Raw genomic sequence first — 22162 nt, 5'->3', positions numbered from 1 at the left:
AAAGTCAATCCAAACTTAACCGGAATAAGAGTATTAAAAAAAGCTATATTATTACCACCCTCCGATGAAACTGTCTTTGAATATACGTGTTATGATAGCTTTGGAACGTTTAGTCGTCTTACAGGAAAAAGGACCTAACTACTAGTAATCTTATAAATTAAAGAGAAAATTTTCATCTTTGGATAAAAATGTTTAGGTTACATCATAAGTTCATAAGATATGTTCACCATAAGTTTGTCACTGGTTACAAACTAGAGCTTGTCACGAAGTGACGTAGGTCATAGATTTGAGGTAAAGCGACGCCTGGTGAGGCGCTACTGTCAAAGGCTTAGTAAAGATTGGTACAATTTGATCTATTCGTGACGTCGTATGACCAACCATAACCCTCAATCGTTGCCGATACTCGGGTCAATATCATAAAATAATAAATGACAATCTAGCCTACAAAAATCTAAGCTAAATATAATTTTCAGAGAAGCACTTTGGTAGGGTAGCCATGACTGATGACATCACTAGAGGGAATATAGGCTACATGACGTCAAGCACTAATTTCATAAATTTAAGTCTATAGCGCCTCAATTTTTGGGCTACGCCGAAGAAATTCCTTTCTCCTAAAACACTTTCTTTTTGCAGTAAATGCCTTAAAATTTTCCCCTATGGCAATTTTAATACGCTTACGACCCACCACCAGATACCCCCTCCCTGGGATAAGTATTAGTACCACGGTGGTTCAGTTCTGGTTTTATATATATATCTACATACCATACTATTTCACTTTCAGCCGGTTTAGAAAACGTAAACACTTCAGAACTGGGACTGCTTGCTACTTATAGGGCTACTTTGAAGAACATTTAGGGCTCAAACCGTGTAATGTTTTGATAGAAAATTGACGCAACGGTTACAGCCGGGTGGTGTGGAAAAAAAGAAAGCGGAGGCGGTATTAACCAATAATAACAAATAACTCACCAAGGCTTAAGTAATCCGCTTCCGCCTAAGTTGTTAAGCCTAATTTGAAAACTCTTACAAAGGAAAATTACTGGCAACGTTACCCAGTCGAAATCACGTTTACTAATGAGTTGAAGTATGAAATAATGAATTCAAATTGAAAGGAATAGACATTCGATTAAGCCAATTGTTTTTAATGTCGTTGTTGTCTGCTAGAAACTTGCTACCATGGAGTTATATTTGAGTAGGGCATTTTGACTGCAAGCAGACGATGTTTAGCAATTGTCCGAGGGACTAGTCACTCTAAGACTTGAAAAAAAAACCTAGTTATCCCTTTAAAAATTGTACCGGTATTTATTTTGGTAAACTTCACAATAAAAAAAATTCTAAGCTTCAAAAAAAAATAAAAAAAAAACGTAAATTTTTTTTCAAAAGGCAAATTTGGGCTTTGAACCTGTCTTGCTTTGAAATTCGAATCTCGCTCCCCCTCTATTCAAGAGGTGCAAGGATCTATGGTTTGTAAAGGTGACCCCTGGGTTCCCCTCTTCGCAATCAGGGCTTAGGGTGCGTTCAAAGAGAGCGATGGGGGTAGGAGGGGGGGGGGGTTGTACTGGTATGCCTGCAAAACGGGGTTAAGCTTCTAAAGCACCCACTATCCAAAGAATTTAAATCTTTGACAATCGGCATTCGACCCCCACCCAGCCTGAAGTCCCGAACCTATACTTCGATCCTAACCTTTAATATTTATGGATGGAACCCTAGTTTAGGCCTACTATAGTCCCAAACTACCTCGTGACGCAACAAGTTCTAGAAAGGGCCATTTAAAATAGTACAGAGGGGTGTTAAAGTGATGGTAAAACGGTTTTGAGCACCACTACGACTAAAAAGAAGCTCTCGCTGTGTTAATTTTTCTCCACTGGCCAAAAATCGGCGGAGAATTAAAGAGAAATTAGAGGAAAGCTAGGAAATATCTGGAAGTTTTTCTAAATGAAGAAAACTTCACTCGCTCCTGATTGTTACGTGTCAATTTCCCTTTAAAAACTTTTTATATATAGGGAAATTTTTAAAACGTAGGGTTCCCCTTTCTGTATATATATGTTGAAATACGTAGAAATGGAAGAAGCCCCATATGGGGAACCCGAAACACATTTTTTATGTGTGTATATATATATATATATAGGCTATGCCTTTTCATTATAAAAGGGTCCCGAATTGGAGATTCAAGCCATATAGGCTAAAAAGCATGGCTTCTTTGGCTCAAAAATTCCTTCCGCATTCAAAGAAGCGGAGAAAAACCTTCCCTTCTTCTAGAAAAGGGAATAAATATATATAAAAAAGATTTTCTTTCGAGCGCTTCACAGCTGGTTTGACTGGCGCAACTTTCCCACGTTTTGGAGCCGCCAGAAAAATGGCGGGAAAAAGCGGAGCGCGCGGTAAGGGAGAAAACGCGCGCTTGCAGTGGGGGGGGGGACGCGCGAAATAATGGGGATGTCATGGAGGGGAGATGGGGATGGGGATGAATTTTTTTTTCTATTTAAAATTATATTTTTGAGATCTAATTCCCCCCACCCATCCCGATCCCGATATTTGAGATGGATGAAGAAATTTACAGAATATGGGTGAAAGATTTCAAATCAGACCCATCCATAGAGAAATTGTTCCCTAGTTAATATTTATAGAGGTTAGGGAAAGAAATGTGACTTTTAAATTTTAATTAAAATGTCTAGTTATGATGATTAAATCGGATTAAAAGTTATCACCCCTCTTACATCGACCTTAAATGTTTATACTACATTAATTAGTGAATAAAAGATTAAAATCACTTAATGGCCTGACATTCATCTAATAGACCTCCTTGATTATTTTGAAACAAAGTTGCAAACTTGTTTGTGTTTATTTTTCTTACTTGGATTGATTTAATCGATTTGTGTGCGCCAATTTGAGATAGGGGAAGTTAGCTTTAGGAGCTAAACAACTAATAAAGTCTAAAATAAACCCCTACATATTTAATATCAACATCACCAAAATCCAAAACTAACAACTTAATCTTGTCATAAGTAGCCGCATTTCCTCGAAAATAATATAAATTAAAACCCTGGAAATAAAGGCTTAACGTCAAACAGAGACAACTTGATAAGTTTTCCCGTGTAATATAAAAATTAATCGGCATAAATAATCTTGTCACTTTACTTTTTCAGACGTCATTCATTTAAAACCTTATCAAGTTAGTTTAAAAGCTCATAAAATGATAGATATATATCTATCTAGATACTATTACTTACCCCCTAAAGTATTTCTTTTTTCAAAAACAGCCTTTAATCAGCTTTCAATGTCTACCGATAGAGGCCCCTAGCATCTCATCCCAGTCCGTTATTTAAACTTATTCCTATTCAAAATTTGAAAAAAAAGTTGTTGCTCAGCTAGTCTAGACGCGTTCTGATTGGTTGGTTACTGCCGCTAGAGATAGGCTCGAGCGATTGGGCGCGAAACTCTGACTGACGTCACCAGCGATACGAGCGTCCTAGAAAAGTAGAGAGCTCGTGTTAGTAGCCGTCAGTTTTAAAAGGGCGCGCAAGGAAAGAGAAGGCGCGGAGATTTTCAGGCGGTCGTTATAAAAACGCGGTAAAGAGGAAGGAAAACCCACAGCTTATGTGTTTCAAACGCGAAAACCCATTTTACATTATATATTATTATTATTATTTAAGAACAAATATCAACCAATCATCAACCCACCAAAAAACCACGTGATTTTTGTGTTTTGTGTGTTTGTGTTCACTCTTTTTGATATATACTACAATTACTCTTCACTGACGACCGAGCGAAAAATTTCGAAACTACTAATCAACGAAAACTAGTGAATAAACTACAGATTTTTGTGTTTTATCATGTCTACGGCGATTGTCTCGGGATTTTGCGACTTTTCGGATGTACTCGGCAAGGTATGTACATTCTCGTTTCATTTAGAGTGTTAGTGATCATGCCAATTGTATGACATTTAGGCTTAACGAGAATTCTAAATAACAGCGCGTTTAGATGAAAAACGCCCAGTTTTCAGCTCGCTCCAATAATCAAATGCATAAAAAATTAAACTTAATTCGTCTTAGCACGGAAATGCATGTGCAAAGAATTGTTTTCAAGCTTACAAATAAGAATGGGTACCTAAATGGTCCTGTAATTGCTTAAGAAAGCCTCGATAAACCTAGAAAAATTATTTAAAATTTGAAGCCATTGGTATAACGTCGAGTATACCATAAACAAACGCACCTGTTGCACCGCACCAAAAAATACGTTACAGGTGGTTTTTTCCACAGTGGCGGTGGCAGGGTTTTTCTCGCGTTAAAATGAAGCGGGAGAAAAACGCGCCTAAACATGAGGGACGCGGCTTTTAGGTCTACCAGCCACTATACTATGCCCCTGAAAAGGGCCTCTCATTTCAAGGCTTCTCTTTCCCATCTCTCCTTCCCCAAATTTCCCACGGGGTAATGCGGACGCTTTAGGCCTAAACAATCCTGAACTATATTTAAGAAGGCTTATATTCCAGCCTTAAAGGCGCTGGAACTATTTTTAGCGCCCAAAAAAATATAAATAAATCTTGTTTAGTCTGTTTTAACCGATATTACAATGATCTGGAAGATATTTCGCGGGATAGACAAGATGGGGGATGGTTAGGGGAAGCCACCAGACATTCTGGAAAACGGTTGAGCTTACGGGGGAAACTGAATTTAGGCTTTCAGAGGGGGCACATACGTTTTTGCGCCTCTACCCAAGTAGGTCATAATCCCTGGAGCTCATCCCGGTAAAAGAGAAACGGGGGAGGAGGAAATTATTATTAAAAAAGGAAGAAGAGAGAAGAGAATATCCCCAAAGCATCTTCTCCTTCGCGCAAAAGTAGATTTTGATTTTTTTTTTTTTTCTATTTTACCTGCCGTCTATATTGAGGCTAGTAGTACAGGATGTTGCTTTTGAAAATTTACGCTCCTAAAAAGGGAGGTTGTCCTAGTCACACAAATTTAAAGCGTGTATGAGAGAAAATTAGAAGAAAAAAAACTGGAATATTTAGAACTACTTAAAAGTGATCCAATTTTTAATTATTTTAACATTAAAATATTGGGTATTAATGCCAAATTAGTTTCTTTAAGTTTATCATACCGGTAGTGTTTATTATCCTAATATAGTTGAAATATTATTACTGAATTTAAATTTTAAGTCAGTTGGGATAATTAGTTCAAAACATGCCATGATAAATGCGCCCCTTATTAAATTTTATCCAACTAAAGGTTCCGTATTTAGTTAGCGTTTTGTTAATTTATTTGTTCGGGAAATCTCAGTTGAATTATAACTGAAGGCTGTGATAATTGTAGAGTTTTGCGTATGCTTAATTATATTCTTCGTTTTATTCGCAGCCGTCTCACTCCTACGTGGTTGACAAAAGGACGTTAGCCAGGAGAACGCTATCGGTACAATCCCCGTTAAGTGGTAACTTCTCTCAGAAGCAACAAAATAATCACGCCTCGACGCTTTTGCACAAACACTCGCCGCCGCCTCCATCAGTCCTACAGTCAAGCGCGCGAATTTCCTCGGCATCGACGCCCCAGTCTCCCATCGTCGCGTCCCAGCCGACACTCATGACGCCCCAAGCGGCCCAACAAGTAGCGGCGGCGGCCGCCGCGCAACAACACCGTAAACTAGACCGTAGTCTCAGCGAACCGGTCCAACCCCAGCAACAACCGTCGGGATGTCGCAGCCCCACGTCTTCCGCCATCGCGGCGGGACAAGCGGCCATCAACGCGGCTGCCGCGGCCAATCAAGGCAATTCTAGCCGATACAAGACCGAACTTTGCCGACCTTTCGAAGAGAACGGCACGTGCAAGTACGGCGACAAATGTCAATTCGCGCACGGATGCCACGAGCTACGTACTCTCGCGAGACACCCCAAGTACAAGACGGAATTGTGCCGCACCTTCCACACGACCGGATTCTGTCCTTACGGACCTCGCTGCCACTTCATCCACAACAGCGACGAGAATAAAAAGACCATGATCACCCATTTGAACCCAAGAGGAAGTCAAGGTCAAAATCAAGGTCACGGAGGTTTGGCGACCAGAAGTAATAGCATCGGAGGCGACGTTGTCCGTAGTAACGGTTCCGAAGCGTCAGTCCGTCATTTGACAAGACCCAAGGCCTTGTCCATCGGAAGTTTCAGTTTGGGCTCTACTGGTGATCTCTCTCCCCCGTCCAGTTTGAGCGCTAGCCCGACTTCTCTCAACGGTTTCTTCGGAGAAGATCCGTTTTATCGCAACAACGTTACTAATAACAATCAAAACCACCGTTCCAGCCAACAGCAGCAGCAACAGCACCCTATGACCCTAGCCCAACCGACAACGCCCAATACGGCTTTCTCCTTTTCCCAAGATTTCGCGGCCTTGGTCGCCCCCAAGACACCAACCGCGATCTTCGGAGGACAATCCGCTTTCCGACCACATTTGCCCATCTTCGGTGGTTCTTCCCCGTCATTGGTTCCTCGATCCAACCCGTCATTGTACGTTGGATCGCCACAGTCCGCCAACGACTTCATGGCCGATTCCGTCTCCAGGGACCCCATGTTTAAATTTCCCGAGGCGCCACCGTCTCCCGCTGATTCCGATTTGGAAGTACTAAGTAGCAGTCCCGAACCGAGCATGCAACAACAACATCAACACGCGAGGCTTCAAAACTCGCCTTCCAACGACAATGGCGCTCGTCTTCCAATCTTTAGCCGTTTGGCCAATTCCGATTCGGAATAAGTAATTCCCCATCGCAGGAATTGGAGAAAAAACTTTTTTTTGAAATGACTTATTATATATTACCGTAAGTGCTTTGAAAAACAAATTTAAAAAGTTTTAGTTGCGAAAACTAAAAAACAAAAAAGTATATTTTAAAGAATGGATACAGGAATAATCCATTTTTAATTAAAAAAAAAAAAAAAACAAAACCCCCCAATAATTATTTACCCCCCCTCATCTACACCCCATCCAAATTGATGGATTTAATTTTATTACATTAATATTATAATTATTATTATTATTATTTCTTAAAATATTATAGAGTATCTACACTTTATATTTATAACATCTCCCTAAAAATCTACCCAATTTAAAAAAAAAAATAATTTTATAAAAATGGTGGTCCCGTTTGTTTATTTTATTTTTTTTATAACGCGATCCCAAAAATAAAAACAAAAAATTAAAAATATAAAGTGTATTTTTAAAAATTATTTTTAGTGATTTAAAAAATTAATTAGGGAAAAAAGGTATTTCCCCACCCCCCACCACGTCAATTAAAAGAAAAACCAATTAAAACCAACAACTCTAACATCTAAATTTTTTGAGGGAAAACCCAAAAATACCCGCTCAAAATTTAAGTTGAGAATTTAAAAAAAAAGAATTATCAATTTAAAATTACCCTGAATCAGGGGACCAATATATATAATTTTTTTTATTATTATTATATTATTATAATTACTGGCGGATGTAATCTAAAAAAAAATTTTTTCAGTCGCGATTAATTTTATTTTATTTTCAAATTCTTTTAAGTTCAAATTTTTTGTTTTAATTTTTAAAATAAAAAGTTTAATCGTTGACTTTAAAAAAAAAACCAAGAGTTACTACACGTTAAGAAAAAAATAAAAAATTTGCCATAATAAATGTAGAAAAACAAAAAAACCCCTATATGTAAACTATTGTATAATGTCGGATTTATTATTTCATGTTTTTTTTTTTCTATATGTTATTTAAAAGAGAAAAATCGTCGTTTATTTTGCCCCTTTACCACTTTTTTTAGCATTTTTAAAATCCGCGATAAAAACACTAGTTTAAAAGTAATAATAACGTATTTATTTGATATTTTTTGTGTCCTGCATTGTATATTAGATCATCAGAGGATAAAAGTTAAAAATATACGCCCCCGCCCGCTATTTTTTTTTTTCTTTTCAAGATTTAACTAAAATTGGATGATTTAAGCCCATGCCCGCTAATTAAAATTTTCCCTTATCTATCATAGACCTTTTCTGTGGATAATAGGTGCTGGTTTAGTACCATTTCGCTACCGTGTTTAGTGCTAAAGACACTTACTTATAAGGTGGTCTAACAACAACAACCCAAATCCATTTTTTCCAAAATAATAAATTTTCATTAATTTTAAGTAGGTTTTTAATTAAATTCGCCCCCCCCTCCCCAACTTAATTATTTTTAATTGGATAATCCCAAAGTTAAGGGATATTTTCGAAATTTAATTTCTTCATTATAATTAATTTAATTTAATTTAACTTAAAATCGCCTCAAAGTTTAGGTTAGGGATATTTTCAAAATTTCTTAAAAAAAAAAAATAATAAATTAATTAAAATTAAAAAACCGAAAAAAGAGCTTAAATGATAAAAATAAAAACCTTAGGTGTTTTTTCTTAGTTAACTCGCCCTTACATATTTCTTCTACTACTACCCCCAATAAGCTGGCAACTTTTAACACTTTCCTTATTTGATTGTAATATAGCTAAAAAAAATTTATTTCACTATCCACTTCAATATTTTAAATATTTTTTTTTTAAAGATTTAAAATTTTTTTTAAGTAAATAATATCCATGTTTAATTTATGATAAAAGCCAATTCGACCCTATGTCCTCGAATAAGTCCCCCTTAATTTTTATTATTATTTATAAAAGAATCCCACAAATAAATACATTTTTTATTATATTTGAAAAGTTGTAATTTTTTTTTTTTTGATTTAAAAATTTTAAAATAATTTTTTCCAATAAAGAAAAAATTAAAAAAAAGGTGCCCTTTTCGCAAAAATTAATTTACTGCCCCCCCCCCCCCAAGAAATCTTTTTTTCGTTTGTATTTAAGTAACTTATTTATTTTAAACTATTATTCCCCTTACTTAGGTTTGCCCCTTTATAATTAATGTTTATCAGATATTAAAATGCTCATATTTAAAAATAATATTAAATTTAATTAAAACTTTTTGACGTTCGAAAATTAAACCAAAAAAAAAAAACATCGGTTTTTTTAAATTTTCGATAAATTCAATATTTAATTTTATTCCTATTAAAACCAGTTAAAGCTGAGCTTTAATTTAATTTAAATTAAATTTGGCACCATCCTTATTTAGGAATTAAAAAAAATTAACATTCACTTGCAAAAACCAATTAAAAATCCCACCATATATACATATATAGTTAAAACTGGCCTTATAATAAAAAGCACTGAAGTTCCGTTGTTTTTACCACGTGGTCACACATAGCTATGTTTCTTAATTAACTTCCATTTTAATTAATTTTAAGTAAAAATTACGCATTCCCAATAAGTGCCTTCGAAAGAAAAGAAAAAAATATTCCAATTTTTAAAAATTAAAATATTTTTTTTCCAAAAAAATTTGGGACCAATATAAAAAAAAAATCTATTTTTGAGTATATCTAATTAATTAAAAATTAAAATAACAAGTTGTTATTGTGTGCAAATTAAAAAAAAAACCCTTCAAATTTTCCAGAAGATGTTTTTATAAAATTAATTAAAGATAAAAAAGAATTACTATTTTTGCGAAGTGTTGTGTATAAATATTGAAATATAAAATTTTTGACCACCTTAATTATAAGAGGCATCTAAACAAAATGTTTTTGTAGTCAGTTATTCAAAAAACTAAAGCCTGGTTTTTTTGAATAAGAAAAACAAACTGAAATACAAGGATTTTTAAATTATGAAATAATATTGTTCGAGTCCATTTATTTCTTAATATATAATAATTCCTACACACATAAATAGCCAGCGTTATTTTTAAACACACATACATTCATTGCACTTCCTATAAACACCCGACCTAAGTAAACTCTAAAATAAGCTCCGTTTTCAAAAATGATATTTTTTCCGCTAATTTTTATACACCATCTCTTTCTTTCATAGACACGTACAATAATTTTTAAAGGGAAGGTGACTTACAACTTTAGATAGGCTTAACAAAAGGCGTCGCAAACATCGTATCTGATCCCTTATAATAAATACCCAGGGATAAAATTACAGAAATGTTTATGGATTTATAGAACACTTCAACGCGCCTTTAAACAACCCCTACACCAGGTAAGGAAACTATTAAAATATTTTTAAGCTTAAACCACGAGTAATAATCTATTCAATCTCGAGTCGTAGCGTATCCATTTTCCTTAGTTAAGAAAGAAACTTTGCAAGGTATTTTCCTACAATAATATGTTGATTATCAATATTGAAAATACGACAAGGGGCTTGGGGATGGGGGGATAAAGGGGGGATACACGATTTATTTATTGAATATCCAAATCCCTACCTAATAAACGATCGATAACATGGGTTCATGGATTCGGAACAATAGTTCCACGTTGAACAAAAAAGAATCACTTTGAAGAAGAAAAAAACAATGCTACTATACGTCGACGACAGCGTAATGTATCATGACAAAAAAGAAATATAAATACAAACTTAATATATAGCGTAACACACCCGAATTTATTTATATCTCCCATGAATATTAACATTGGGTGGACTTATCATCCCAATCTACGAACATTGCCAGAAAAATCCCAAGTGGACCTCAGATATTGCCAGAAAAATCCCAAGTGGACCTCAGATATTGCCAGAAAAATCCCAAGTGGACCTCAGATATTGCCAGAAAAATCCCAAGTGGACCTCAGATATTGCCAGAAAAATCCCAAGTGGACCTTAGATATTGCCAGAAAAATCCCAAGTGGACCTTAGATATTGCCAGAAAAATCCCAAGTGGACCTTAGATATTGCCAGAAAAATCCCAAGTGGACCTTAGATATTGCCAGAAAAATCGAAATTCCCAACTGAAAAATTGCAACCCTACAATTTAGAAAAAAAATTAACTAAAAATCCTATTTTTTTTAATAATAAACTAATCCATTATTATTTAAAAAACGTTTTTACAACCTAGAGAAAAATCAATGTTAAATGTAATTGGTTGTAAATTAGTCTGAAACAGGTTCAGTCTAAGAGTTTTAATTTCAAGGAACGAAATGGAATATATTCATGGTAAGGTAACAGCCTAAATACAACGGTGCATAAACCAAGCATATCGTTTTTGAAAATCTCACTTAACAAAGAAAGAATAAAATAAAAAAATTATCTAGGCTATAGCCCTATCCTAGTTGTCTGTTCTGTCATAAGAAGTTTTTATAATGAATTTTTTTTACAGGTATTTTAATAAAAAATGGTTCTCTTCTTTAAAAGGAAACTAAAAGAATCTAAAAGACTAAGTTCTAACTGGTATTGGATGAGTCCAATATTACCAAAAACTATAGGAGGGAGAATCTTTCAATATATTCAAAATTTAAACACACACACACAAAAAAAAATCAGGGTTGGATAAAGTATTTTCAAGGTTTTTCATTGGAGTTTTTAGTTCTTTTTTTAATGGCTTCTACTGATTAGTTTTGAATTTATTTTAAAGGGCGACTGAACGCGTGAAGGTTTTGCGCACCTACAATTATGAAAATATAGAAAAAGAAACAAATAGGCCTAACCCCTCCAAAGTTGTCAAGTAATAGTTAGTTAAAGTCGTCCTGCCCTTGATCTCAGATAAAACTAAATTAAGTCTAATTTAAGATCCAATTATTGTTCTAAAAATTAGGCCTAGGGAGCTCAACAAAACTAGGCTAAGGGGTAGCCAACTGGCGATACTGAATGTTATAAATATTAGGCTTAGGAACGATTAAGCGTTAAGACAGAGAGTCTTCTCATGATCCCTTTAAACTAAAGTTCTTTCTACTAGCTAGTTCTTAAGAGTTATTAAAATGGGAGTTTCCTAAATGACAAGTTTGAACTTGGAAGAAGAATTAGTAGTTGGTTCGAAGGAAGTTTTAATAGACAGTCAGGCGATATTTAAATTGGAGAGAATTGAGAAAAAGAAAATTTCAACTAAGCCTAAAACTTGACGAAAGGAAATATACACGCGGGCAGTTGTGAAATACCCCAAACAATTTCCCCATTCGAAATTTGCCTCTTATTATTTTTTGAAGTTTCTCTGATATTTCTAAATTTTCCATCATAGGAGAATGACTCACAAAGTCCACGTACATCTACTTTACTGGTGGGGAATCACTTATTTTATTGTTTAGTATTGTTTTCATAAACAACACACAAGATGACAAATAAATCGGGTTTCGTCGAATTGTTTTGCCAAAGAAAATTTCACGCCCACTCGTTTATTTTAATAACGCGATGTCTATGGTTTGTTTTTTCTAGTAATCCCCTGATGTCTATGGTTTGTTTTTTCTAGTAATCCCCTGATGTCTATGGTTTGTCTTTTCTAGTAATCCCCTGATGTCTATGGTTTGTTTTTTTCTAGTAATCCCCTGATGTCTATGGTTTGTTTTTTTCTAGTAATCCCCTGATGTCTATGGTTTGTTTTTTCTAGTAATCCCCTGATGTCTATGGTTTGTTATTTCTAGTAATCCCCTGATGTCTATGGTTTGTTTTTTCTAGTAATCCCCTGATGTCTATGGTTTGTTTTTTCTAGTAATCCCCTGATGTCTATGGTTTGTTTTTTCTAGTAATCCCCTGATGTCTATGGTTTGTTTTTTCTAGTAATCCCCTGATGTCTATGGTTTGTTTTTTCTAGTAATCCCCTGATGTGGTTATTTGAATATTACGTCGTAATAATTCAATTGAATTATCTATTTTTAATTATATAATAATTAAAGTAGCATCGTGCTTTCAGTTGCATAATTAAAATACTCCATCGAATCTTAACTGGAAAACAGTAACCCGGACTGCATAAAAATGTCATAGAACAATTTTGACTCAAAATTGATTTCCCAAGAACATTCCCTTAATTTACGCACGCAGACTTATCAAAAACACCCTGTATTTCTTTAATCTAGGCCTATATCCTAAAAATAATAATATTATTATTATTAAACATCATAAAATATAAATAAATAAATTTTCAATAAATAATACAGACGTTCAAAATTTATCCTGTAATTCCCAGACAATTACTTAATAAAAATTTTAAAATATCCCTCATTCGTTTTCAAATATAAAGAAAGAAAGAAGCAAAACAAGAAACGCTAAATACTAAATGGCCAATAAAATATTTAAAATAAAACTCGTTTCATTGGGATGAATTGAGAAAAAAGGGGGGGGGGTTGGAGTGGGGGGTATCTAATCTAATCCATGGTTTTAATAATAATAATAAAAAGATATAAAAATATATAACCTGTTATAATATCATTTTGGCAAACGCCCGCTAAATAAAAATCTCGGTTACTATATTTAGAGGCTGCTTGGGTGTCTCTCGGATAATCTAAATATAAGAAGGTCAAATAGAAGGTGACCCCAAAACGATTTCTCGAAAGATACTACGCTTCTTTAAAGGGATGATGACCAGGAAAAAGATTTAAATAAATTACAATATACGCCAAAGATTTAAGTTAAGCCATGCCAGGGATAAATCGCAAAATGTTCCGCTATTTCTTTAACATTGCCTTATTTTAAATTAAATTTTTGAATTCGGTAATAATTACTAAGCCTAATTCTGATTTATCTAACGTTTGGTTGAAACTATGGACAATATAGAGGAAGGCAGGAACAAAGAGGTATATAGGAGTCATTAGGCTTAAGCCTTTCACTTCATATCTAGTTCGTTAAGCCTAAATTCAAAGTTGACTGCTATCAGAAGTGGTATGAGACTAGAAGTATTGAGCTAACCAAATTCTTCACTCGGCATTAGTGAAAAGACTTGATAACGCAAGAGCGGTTGGCCCTCTAGTAGCGGTTTCTGAATTTTCCCTCCAAAACGGTGAGACGCTCGCGGTGGTAGACGGCCGAACTAGATTCAAGGAGCCGCGTCGTGTTCGGGCGCTTTAGGTTGAGGGGAAGGGGGTGGGAAATGTTTTTGGAACTCGACCAATTTTTCTCTCTCTAGTTTTAGCGCGTGGGAATCGGCATAAAATCCTCAAATTTGTTCACTAGTGCCAGGATGTACTATCAATGCTAGAGCCCTTCACTTCTAGTCTCATACCACTTCTGCTGCTATTTTAAACAAAAGTGTCTCTGTGCCCAATATAATCAAGTATAGAGGATTGGATTGGGCGCAGTGGATCTACATTCGAAATTGTTTTAAGACTACTAAAGACCACGTCTGAAGCTAGGAGCTTATTTCCAACTTTTCCAGCTACACTATCCCTTTGACCAAAGCGAGAGATTATTATAAGAAGCTAAGTTTGAACTTGGAAAAATGGATGAAAGAAAAAGAAAAGAAGAAAAAAAAATATTACTGTTAAAACTATCCTGGTCGATCTCGTTTCCCGAAGGTGGTAACCCCGAAACGAAAAAATAAGAAAAGGTACTTAAATACAATAAGAAAGACGAGAGCGAGTGAGAGAGGCAGAGAGAGAGAGAGAGGAGAAAGATGGGTTTTCTTGGATCTTGATGTATCTAGAACGCGGGGAGAGACGCAAAGTCTAGGCGGAATATTACCCACTTTCAATAATCCTCAAATTTGGAATAGGTCAAAAATCGGGCGCGTTGTCTTAAGACTCAAGTAAGCACACCAGCAAAACCCAGGGGGGCTACACCCGCCTCCAATTGTCAGCTTCAACATTTTATACCTAATATCATAACACATATCGATATAACAATTTAATAGACATAAGTCGATTCAAATCAGATCAAATATTTCCCAATACATTATATATATATTTAATTTTATTAAATAAAAATATATATGTTATGAAATTATTATACGGTGCCCTTTTTCGAAGGAATTATCGTACAGTAACATCGGTATTCGGCATTTTGGCGATCTTTAAGCGTCGATAATATAAGAAATCGTAAATATTCTAATAGATTATGTCATTTATTTTGCAAAAAAAAATATTCTATACTGTTGAAATCGATAAAATTCTGTTAAGGAATTCTTCTTAACTAGTTTGCATAATGATTGAGAGTTTCTATTATATTTTTTTATTGAATTTGAATTTTAATGGTATGAACTTAAATACGCTGAGTTTGAAAAAAATATCTTATCGAAAAGAACTCTATAACGAAATATGCAAATATATACGATTGTATTCTAGAAATTTCAGCACATTTTAAACGACACGTTTAAATAAAAAAAAAAATAAGTTCTAGGCCTATATAAAATTAGGTATTCATTTGAATATTCGATAGACAGTTTAATATGAGATTACAGTTAAAACAGATCAATTTCGTAATAAATTTCTTCCTTATCAGGTAGGACTTAAAAAATTTCGAATCCGAAAGGGACCACGTTACGTTTATAATTATATACAGGGTGTTTCTGATAACTCTACCATAAATTAAGGGGGTTATTTTGAGTCGAAAATGTTCAATGACATTTTGCTCTAAGGACCACCGTTTACGAATTATTATTTAAGTAAGCGGACAAGACTTGAAAATTACAATATTTGCATAACTCGACCTGATCTCATTAATTATTAATAATTGTTTGAAATCCCATGACAATAAAAAAGTAACGCCTGATATATACTTAAAAGAAAGCGTTGAATGAAAACTAAACAAGGCAACACAAAGAGAAATAAAGTAGACTGTAACAAAAATGAAAATCGGAACCTAATAAAATCCTACCCAGCCCCTAGCCTATAACTCATTTGAATAAAAACACAATTTTTTCTTTTCATTTTAAGGTGTAGCCTTGTAGAAATAACACAGAACGCGCGGTCGGTCTACCATCATCATCATAAACCATCCCATATTTCAACGTAACACAATAAAATGAATAAAATAATATAATACACACACATTTTATTTCAGGCTAAGTAAGAAACTCGAGCTCGGGGGAGCGTCGAGAGAGATTTCTTATTTCAACAAATTTGTTCCAATTTTCGCCCTCGTGTGTTTACATCGCGCCAAAAAAGAAGAAACGAAATAAAAGGTTCTAACTTCTTACAACCAAGTCGTCCCAATTTAGGTTTGCATTACGTATAAAGCTATTGCCCCCGCTTCAATAGTTTACAAATTTTCCTATTGAAAAAGACCCGGGATACGCGTTACCGACTTACGCAATCTCAAGGTGGAAAGGAACCATCATCAGTATAAGAATGAGACGGAGTTTTGGTTGGTAAAGAACAAGTCTCATCATAGTTAACTTAAACTGAATGGATCTTTTTGAATATTTTACCTGAATAATTTGAAAAAAAAAAATTACAGATCAATGTCGCCTGAATAATATATTTGCAAAAAAAAAAAAAAAAAAAAAAACAGATCTTGAATATTTATTCACTAAAAAATCTCATAAAATTCTTGAATATTTCCCATATATTGTATATTTGTTTCAGATTAATTTTCAAAAGAGACATATTGGTTTGGAATAAGTATTATTCCATAGGCAACACAAAGTCGCCTATATTTGTTTGCCAGTATTTGAACACTTAACAATATACGCGAGTTACGAAGCATACAGATTTTGGCAAATATTGCAAAAACATTCAAACAAGATATATATTTCCCAAACGAATCATTTAAAACGCGTCAATCAATATCTAAGAATATCACCCATATCACCCGCAATTATTTCAATATAGATATGACGTAGGCTTATGAACTTTTTTAACTACGTCAACCAGATAATTCTAGTTTAGAAACTTGTCCTTTAAAAAAAATCTTGTAATCTTCTCCCAAGTAAAAAGTGTCTGAATCCAGTCGAATTTGCGCGCGAAATCTAGGGCTCCGTGGTACAGAAAAAGCGCGCGAAATCTACGAGAAAATGAGGTCACTGTCACAGATTCGCGGGTAGAGGGGGTGGGGTGGTAAGTTACTTTGATCTAAATAATGCGCGAAGGGGGAAGCCTCCTCTATATACCTCGAGGTCTTGACCATCAAAAATATCATTTTTGTTCTTTATTTTCTTTCTCTCTCTCTCTTGGTTTATCTCCTAGACTTATCTTAGGGCTAATACATCTCGTAAAAGAAAATTTATCGTATCTTTTGTGACTCATTTTTATATTTGAGGCTATGTTATTATTATAGCGGTGGCGGCGGCGTTGGCTTTCCTCTTGAACTAATTTCTAATTTGACTACGGGCCGCCACGTAATGTTTTTATTGTTATTATTTTAATTATAATTATTTTTTTTATTTTATTTTAGAAATTATTTTAATAACATTAAATTATAATATATATACCGATTTGGGAAATGGGATAGATAATTTTAAATACAGTTTTTATTTAATTTTTTTTCTTAAGGATAATAAAAAGAAATAATTGAATTACGCGATTAAAATTAAATAACTATTATTAAAAAATCCTAAATTGTCCTGGTTCAACTCGATGGGCTAATCACTACCCCTTTAAAATATTTTCCCTTCATTCCACCCTCCCTTTAAATACAAAAATACATAAAATTCCACAGCCCCTATACTATATAAAATTATATACATAAATAGGGCTACCTCTATATTTATTTAATTCATAGATATTATCATTGTAACGTACGTCAGAGTGTCTTTAATTTTAATTTTTCCTGACTGGATAAATTAATAGGGAACGATTAACCCTTGAAGCAAGCGATAGCTTTATTAGTCTTAGACGATCCGTGACAATAACAATATTTTTATATTTAATAAGTTTTGCAACCCTCAGCTGGATCTCACTTCCCGTTTGTCTAATTAGCGATTTAGCCTTTATCAATGGCAAAATAAAGGCCCTATAAAGGATCCCAAGGTTTCTCAGTAAAATAAAAAGAAGTATAGGCATAGTATGGTATGGCAATCCACCCAAGTACCCTATCTCAATTTATCAACTCTAGTCTTTCAAAATTTTTCTTAATAATTATCAAGGCGAAGGAGTTGTTTTATCTTTTAAAGCGTATAATTATAGTACGCTTTCGATATAGAACACCCATCTCATTGTTTCTTAAATATTGAGTGATGTTTTAAATGGTGATGTTATTGAAACGATGACGTGTAAAGACCAGGATCTACCAATTGACGTTTCCAGCTTTTGTTCTCAATCTCAATGTTTTTTTCTTTATTAAAATTGATTCGATTGAAAATAAGTCTATTTTTTCTTTCTCGAGTTCTATTGTGATTTTTCTCCTTTTGTATGGATAAATTGTGAACCAAACACGTGGTGTTTATTAACGTAGACCCAATTAAGACGATGTTATTAATGCGTTACGGTTATAATGAGGGAATAAGTTCATTAATACGTTAACTGGTATTTAACGTAACTCAGGAAAGGAATTTGTAAACATAAAAGTTAAGATTTTAATTAATAAAATTGTAATTTAGCCTAAATTTAAATTCATACAGATTTTATTGAAAGAATGGGGGTTTATGACCTAAGCCTCATTTCAAATCAAACCCTATTTAATAACCCAGAAAAATCCCCGAAGGTTAGGTTCAACTTATAGGCAAACTGTAAACAACAACTCCAAGCTCGGCGCGAGTACAGTTGGCAATACTGTTTTGATGTCTGACATATTTTATCATAACGGTCCTTTTTCCGATTATAAGGTTAACGTAACCTTGCTGTACTCGCGTGTGTATAGCCCAGCAAGTGTTAGCCTTATTTTATAAATTAATTTGTCCGCCCTCTGTAACAGGCCATCACACCATAACGTAACCTTAACACTAAAAAGACCCGCAAGAGCACTGCTCCACTATTACCAAATCATAGACTAAAAAGGTCACCTCGATTTTATAAATCAAGCTATATAGAATATTTCGACCAGTAAACGTGTTGAATATGATGTAAATAGTTTTATGCCTAATTTCAAATTAGGCTTAGCAACGAGTTTGAATTTTTGTTTTCTTGCCCTAAAGTCAGTCAAGAGTTTGAACCTTTCACCCATAATTCCTTTGGACTTTTTCAAAATCGTCTTTAGCCCAAAAAGTCTGAAAACCGTATTGACAAAAGTTGTGCTTGTAGACTCAAGACCCAGTCCGCAACAAACAAATTACAAATTAACTATTTTACTCGTTGTTTCGCTCGCGCCAAAAAATTATCTCATTACAGCGGAACGAAATGAAATTACTTTTACGCGGGAAAAACTGGCTATACCCCCTTAAAGAAAGAAAGAGGGCCGCATTTGGTTAATACACACGCTTGGTAACTGTTTTAAATAAGGCGGCTTTTCAAGGACAACCCTCACTCGCCATGCATGGAGGGTTATCCAGACTCTCAATGTTTTAAATTCTCAATGCCAACTCTCTCAAAGAAAAAGACAACCACCCTTTTCCTACCCTCCTCCTCCCTTTCAAGACCGCCTTCGTCAAATTATTTGAAGGAAAGACTTAACTCTACACAGTTATGTATAAATTAATATTATAAATAAATTGAAACTATTAAAGATATCAGTAATTAAAAAATGTGTTAGGCCTGTCTGTGTGTGTGCGGTAGATGAGGCTGGGATAGTACCAGCGTCATCTAACGGATCCCCCCTTGTCTGTTTCACAAATAAATATTATACCCATCTCGTGTCTTTCAAATTTTGCACAGTTCTTTTTCCCTAAAATTTTATAGAACCGTTTCCACAAAATTTAACCAAAGAATGTTTAATTTAAATACGGAAATTAACGCAAATTTAAATAAAAAAAAATAATATTAAATCCCTGAAATAATCCTCCGTTACTGTCAAATTTCTATCAAAAATTCTATCGTTTTTAGACGGGGTTATAATTACTAAATTATTTCTTAACATTCTTCTCTTCTCAATTATGATGAAAATTCAATTTCACCTCAAAATAAAAATAATAAAAATTCAAATTTAAATTCCGTTACTCGGGTGTTTTTACCTCAATCCCATCAAGCGTATAAAGTAAAATAAAATAAAATAATCAAATTTAACGTTAAAACATCCGTCATCTTAATTTAAAATGTCTTATCACGAGGAAAAAGAAAACGAAATAAAATTAAAATGAAGCATTTTTGTTGGCCAATTTGGGAATAATTAGAAGAACATAAAAAGAGTCACTTATGGCTCATACAGGGAAAGTTTCCTATATTAAGAGGAGAGGAGGAGGGTTTTAAAAATATGTCGGAATTTCGAGTGACGTCACAGGATGTCTGTTTCTAGTCGCTTTATAACCCCTTCAAAACAACTTACGTTATATAAATTGGTAATGAGGGCTGAGGGTTTGGTATAGTCACGTGGGGTACTAATACAAATTCAAGGTCATATTTTTTCTATTTTTTTTTTGTCCATGTGACGCTTAGAAATTAATTCATATTTCTTTCATAAATGTAATACGAGATATATTAATTTTTTTAAAAAAAAACAGAGTCTATTTTTATATCTCGGGCTGTTTTATAATACGCAATAGCGTCTCGTTAATTGATCTAGTGTTTGATTACGGTTTCATTTTAAATGGTTAATTAATATTAATTATATTTCTATATCGTAGGCTGGCTGGCTTATTGGAAAAACGTCTCGACGATTTAAGTCTTTGATTACATTACGATTTTGTAAAGAAATTAAAAAAATGTTTAATTAATAACCCCAGATGACGTGAAATATTATATCTGAAAGGGTTATTCCGAACGCTATCACGATAAAGGGACAGTGAAGTATCATTCGAAGAAATTAAGTAATAGGTCAAAAATATCAACGATTCCAAGGACAATATAGATAATAAAAAAATTTAAATATTTAACGAGCAATCTAGATTTTTTTAATAAACTAAGGCTTGCATAATTAATAGCTACTTTACAATTCCATTTTGCAGACTGTAATTTTGTAATCGAATCCTACAGACAGGGCCATCTTAATAATAATGACGTATCAGTAAAGGAAATTAGATAAAATAAATGCCAATAAATTTCCAAGAATTTCTCAATTGATTAAATTTTAAGAAATACTAGTCAATATTGCGTACAGAAAATCATCTAAAACGTAATTCTCAAATTAATTATTTCGGGAGTCGGTATCGACACCGACAAACCCTTGAACCTCTAAAATGATCTGATATCCGACATAGGCAAGCCATAAATCGCGCCAAGCAATTGCAATATATACATAAATATGTAGATATCAGATGAAATTAAATTGAAATATATACGGTACATTGGACCAGGCTTCAGCAAGGCTTATCTAGTCCAAATGTACCCCTGACCTTCCACGCATGCTCCATGATCCTCTACTCTTAAAAAAAGACGCGCGTGATATGATATACGAGCTCATATATACTTCTACTCCAGTACAAGGGCATGAAAGGTCAAATACATGTACGAGTATCAACTCAACGCCAGGCTTTCATGGGGAATCATTGCAATCAAGCTGCGTAGGGAGAGCCTCTTTTAATAACACAAAGTTATATGTGTATTTATTCACTAGGAGTTAATTTCGTTTGGTTCTATGATGTCCTTCCTATAGTGGGAGTGGCTTCGAATAATTTTGCATATTAGAAAATTGCGCTTTATTTCCCTACCTCTAAATTAATTTTGTTTTTAACGTACCCTAAAAAGAAGTAACGCGCTTGCCCCTCGTGTGAGGCCCATATATACACATAAACAAAATATATGCAAATTTGAAACAAGTGCAAAACAGGCGTAGTAACACCTCGCTCAAACTGTACTGCCTGAACCGTTACTTTAGATGATGCTGAAGAGGAGAGGGAATTCGAGCAGGCCTAAAATTGCTCTTCGACATTCCCCTCCCACTAACTCACGCCACGCACTCTTCGCTCTTTTGCATTAAATATTCTTCCACTACATTTTTTGAAACTCAATAGAAAAACAAAACAAGAATAGATATACTGTATACACCGAGAATGAACAACCAAATATGAAAACGTAAATTAAAACACGTGGAAATGGAAGGAAAAGCGTGGGATGGATCATGTACAAGAGTCTTGTTTTCTTTTATCTAAACTTAGGAAGTTGCTTCGCACGGTGACATTTCAAACACTTGACATACATGGGGCACGGAAATAATGATTAAGATTCTAACCTTGCAATTACGATATCACCTTATCACGTAAAATACAAGTTACTTATTATAAATAACGTAACAGTTCCTTTCTTGCATAACGCATAATCCGAATTCAGACCTAAAACGTAAACTTTATCCCTAAAGTACACAATGAGTCATTCTCGCTTTTTAGACATTGAATCACTATTAATTCTTATAAAACAAAAATTGCTCCCCTATAAGTCTATATAGACGAATAGAAATACATAGTCATGCCCTTGTAAGCTATACCGAAGCCTAG

The 22162-nt window shown here is 34.1% G+C and overlaps 2 protein-coding genes and 1 long non-coding RNA gene across 4 annotated transcripts in view; 2 read left to right on the top strand and 1 right to left on the bottom strand.

Moving 5' to 3' along the window:
• Positions 1-3466, bottom strand: part of LOC149658615 (uncharacterized) — a 75017-nt gene extending 71551 nt beyond the window's left edge. Inside the window, exon 1 of one of the 2 annotated variants that reach the window (XR_016369856.1) lies at positions 3228-3466. The gene's annotated coding sequence lies outside the window, so the exon portion shown is untranslated. Of the gene's footprint in view, positions 1-966; positions 1181-3227 lie in introns of those variants that run through there. The other variant, XR_016369857.1, reaches the window with a different exon arrangement.
• Positions 1-22162, top strand: part of LOC149658613 (uncharacterized) — a 123535-nt gene that overhangs the window by 88050 nt on the left and 13323 nt on the right. The window lies entirely within an intron of this gene.
• LOC149658614 (uncharacterized) lies at positions 3510-7799 on the top strand. Its single transcript, XM_089844226.1, has 2 exons — positions 3510-3884; positions 5349-7799. Exons 1-2 carry the CDS (start codon positions 3831-3833, stop codon positions 6726-6728), a joined length of 1434 nt encoding a protein of 477 aa, XP_089700352.1. The 5' UTR covers positions 3510-3830; the 3' UTR covers positions 6729-7799.

This window comes from Phalangium opilio, unplaced genomic scaffold, assembly GCF_054372755.1.
Source record: "Phalangium opilio isolate 3A_F unplaced genomic scaffold, DU_Popi_V2 ptg000075l_1, whole genome shotgun sequence".
Lineage (NCBI taxonomy): Eukaryota > Metazoa > Arthropoda > Arachnida > Opiliones > Phalangiidae > Phalangium > Phalangium opilio.
Note: the sequence above shows the minus strand (reverse complement) of the source record. Positions and strands in the feature narration are given on the sequence as shown.

What these genes read in the sequence shown, in the direction of transcription:
- LOC149658614 (XM_089844226.1), top strand. Translation starts at nt 3,831, where the DNA reads ATGTCTACGGCGATTGTCTCGGGATTTTGCGACTTTTCGGATGTACTC. An exon ending in TTTCGGATGTACTCGGCAAG is followed by an intron (nt 3,885 to 5,348) that starts GTATGTACATTC and finishes TTTTATTCGCAG; the next exon opens with CCGTCTCACTCCTACGTGGT.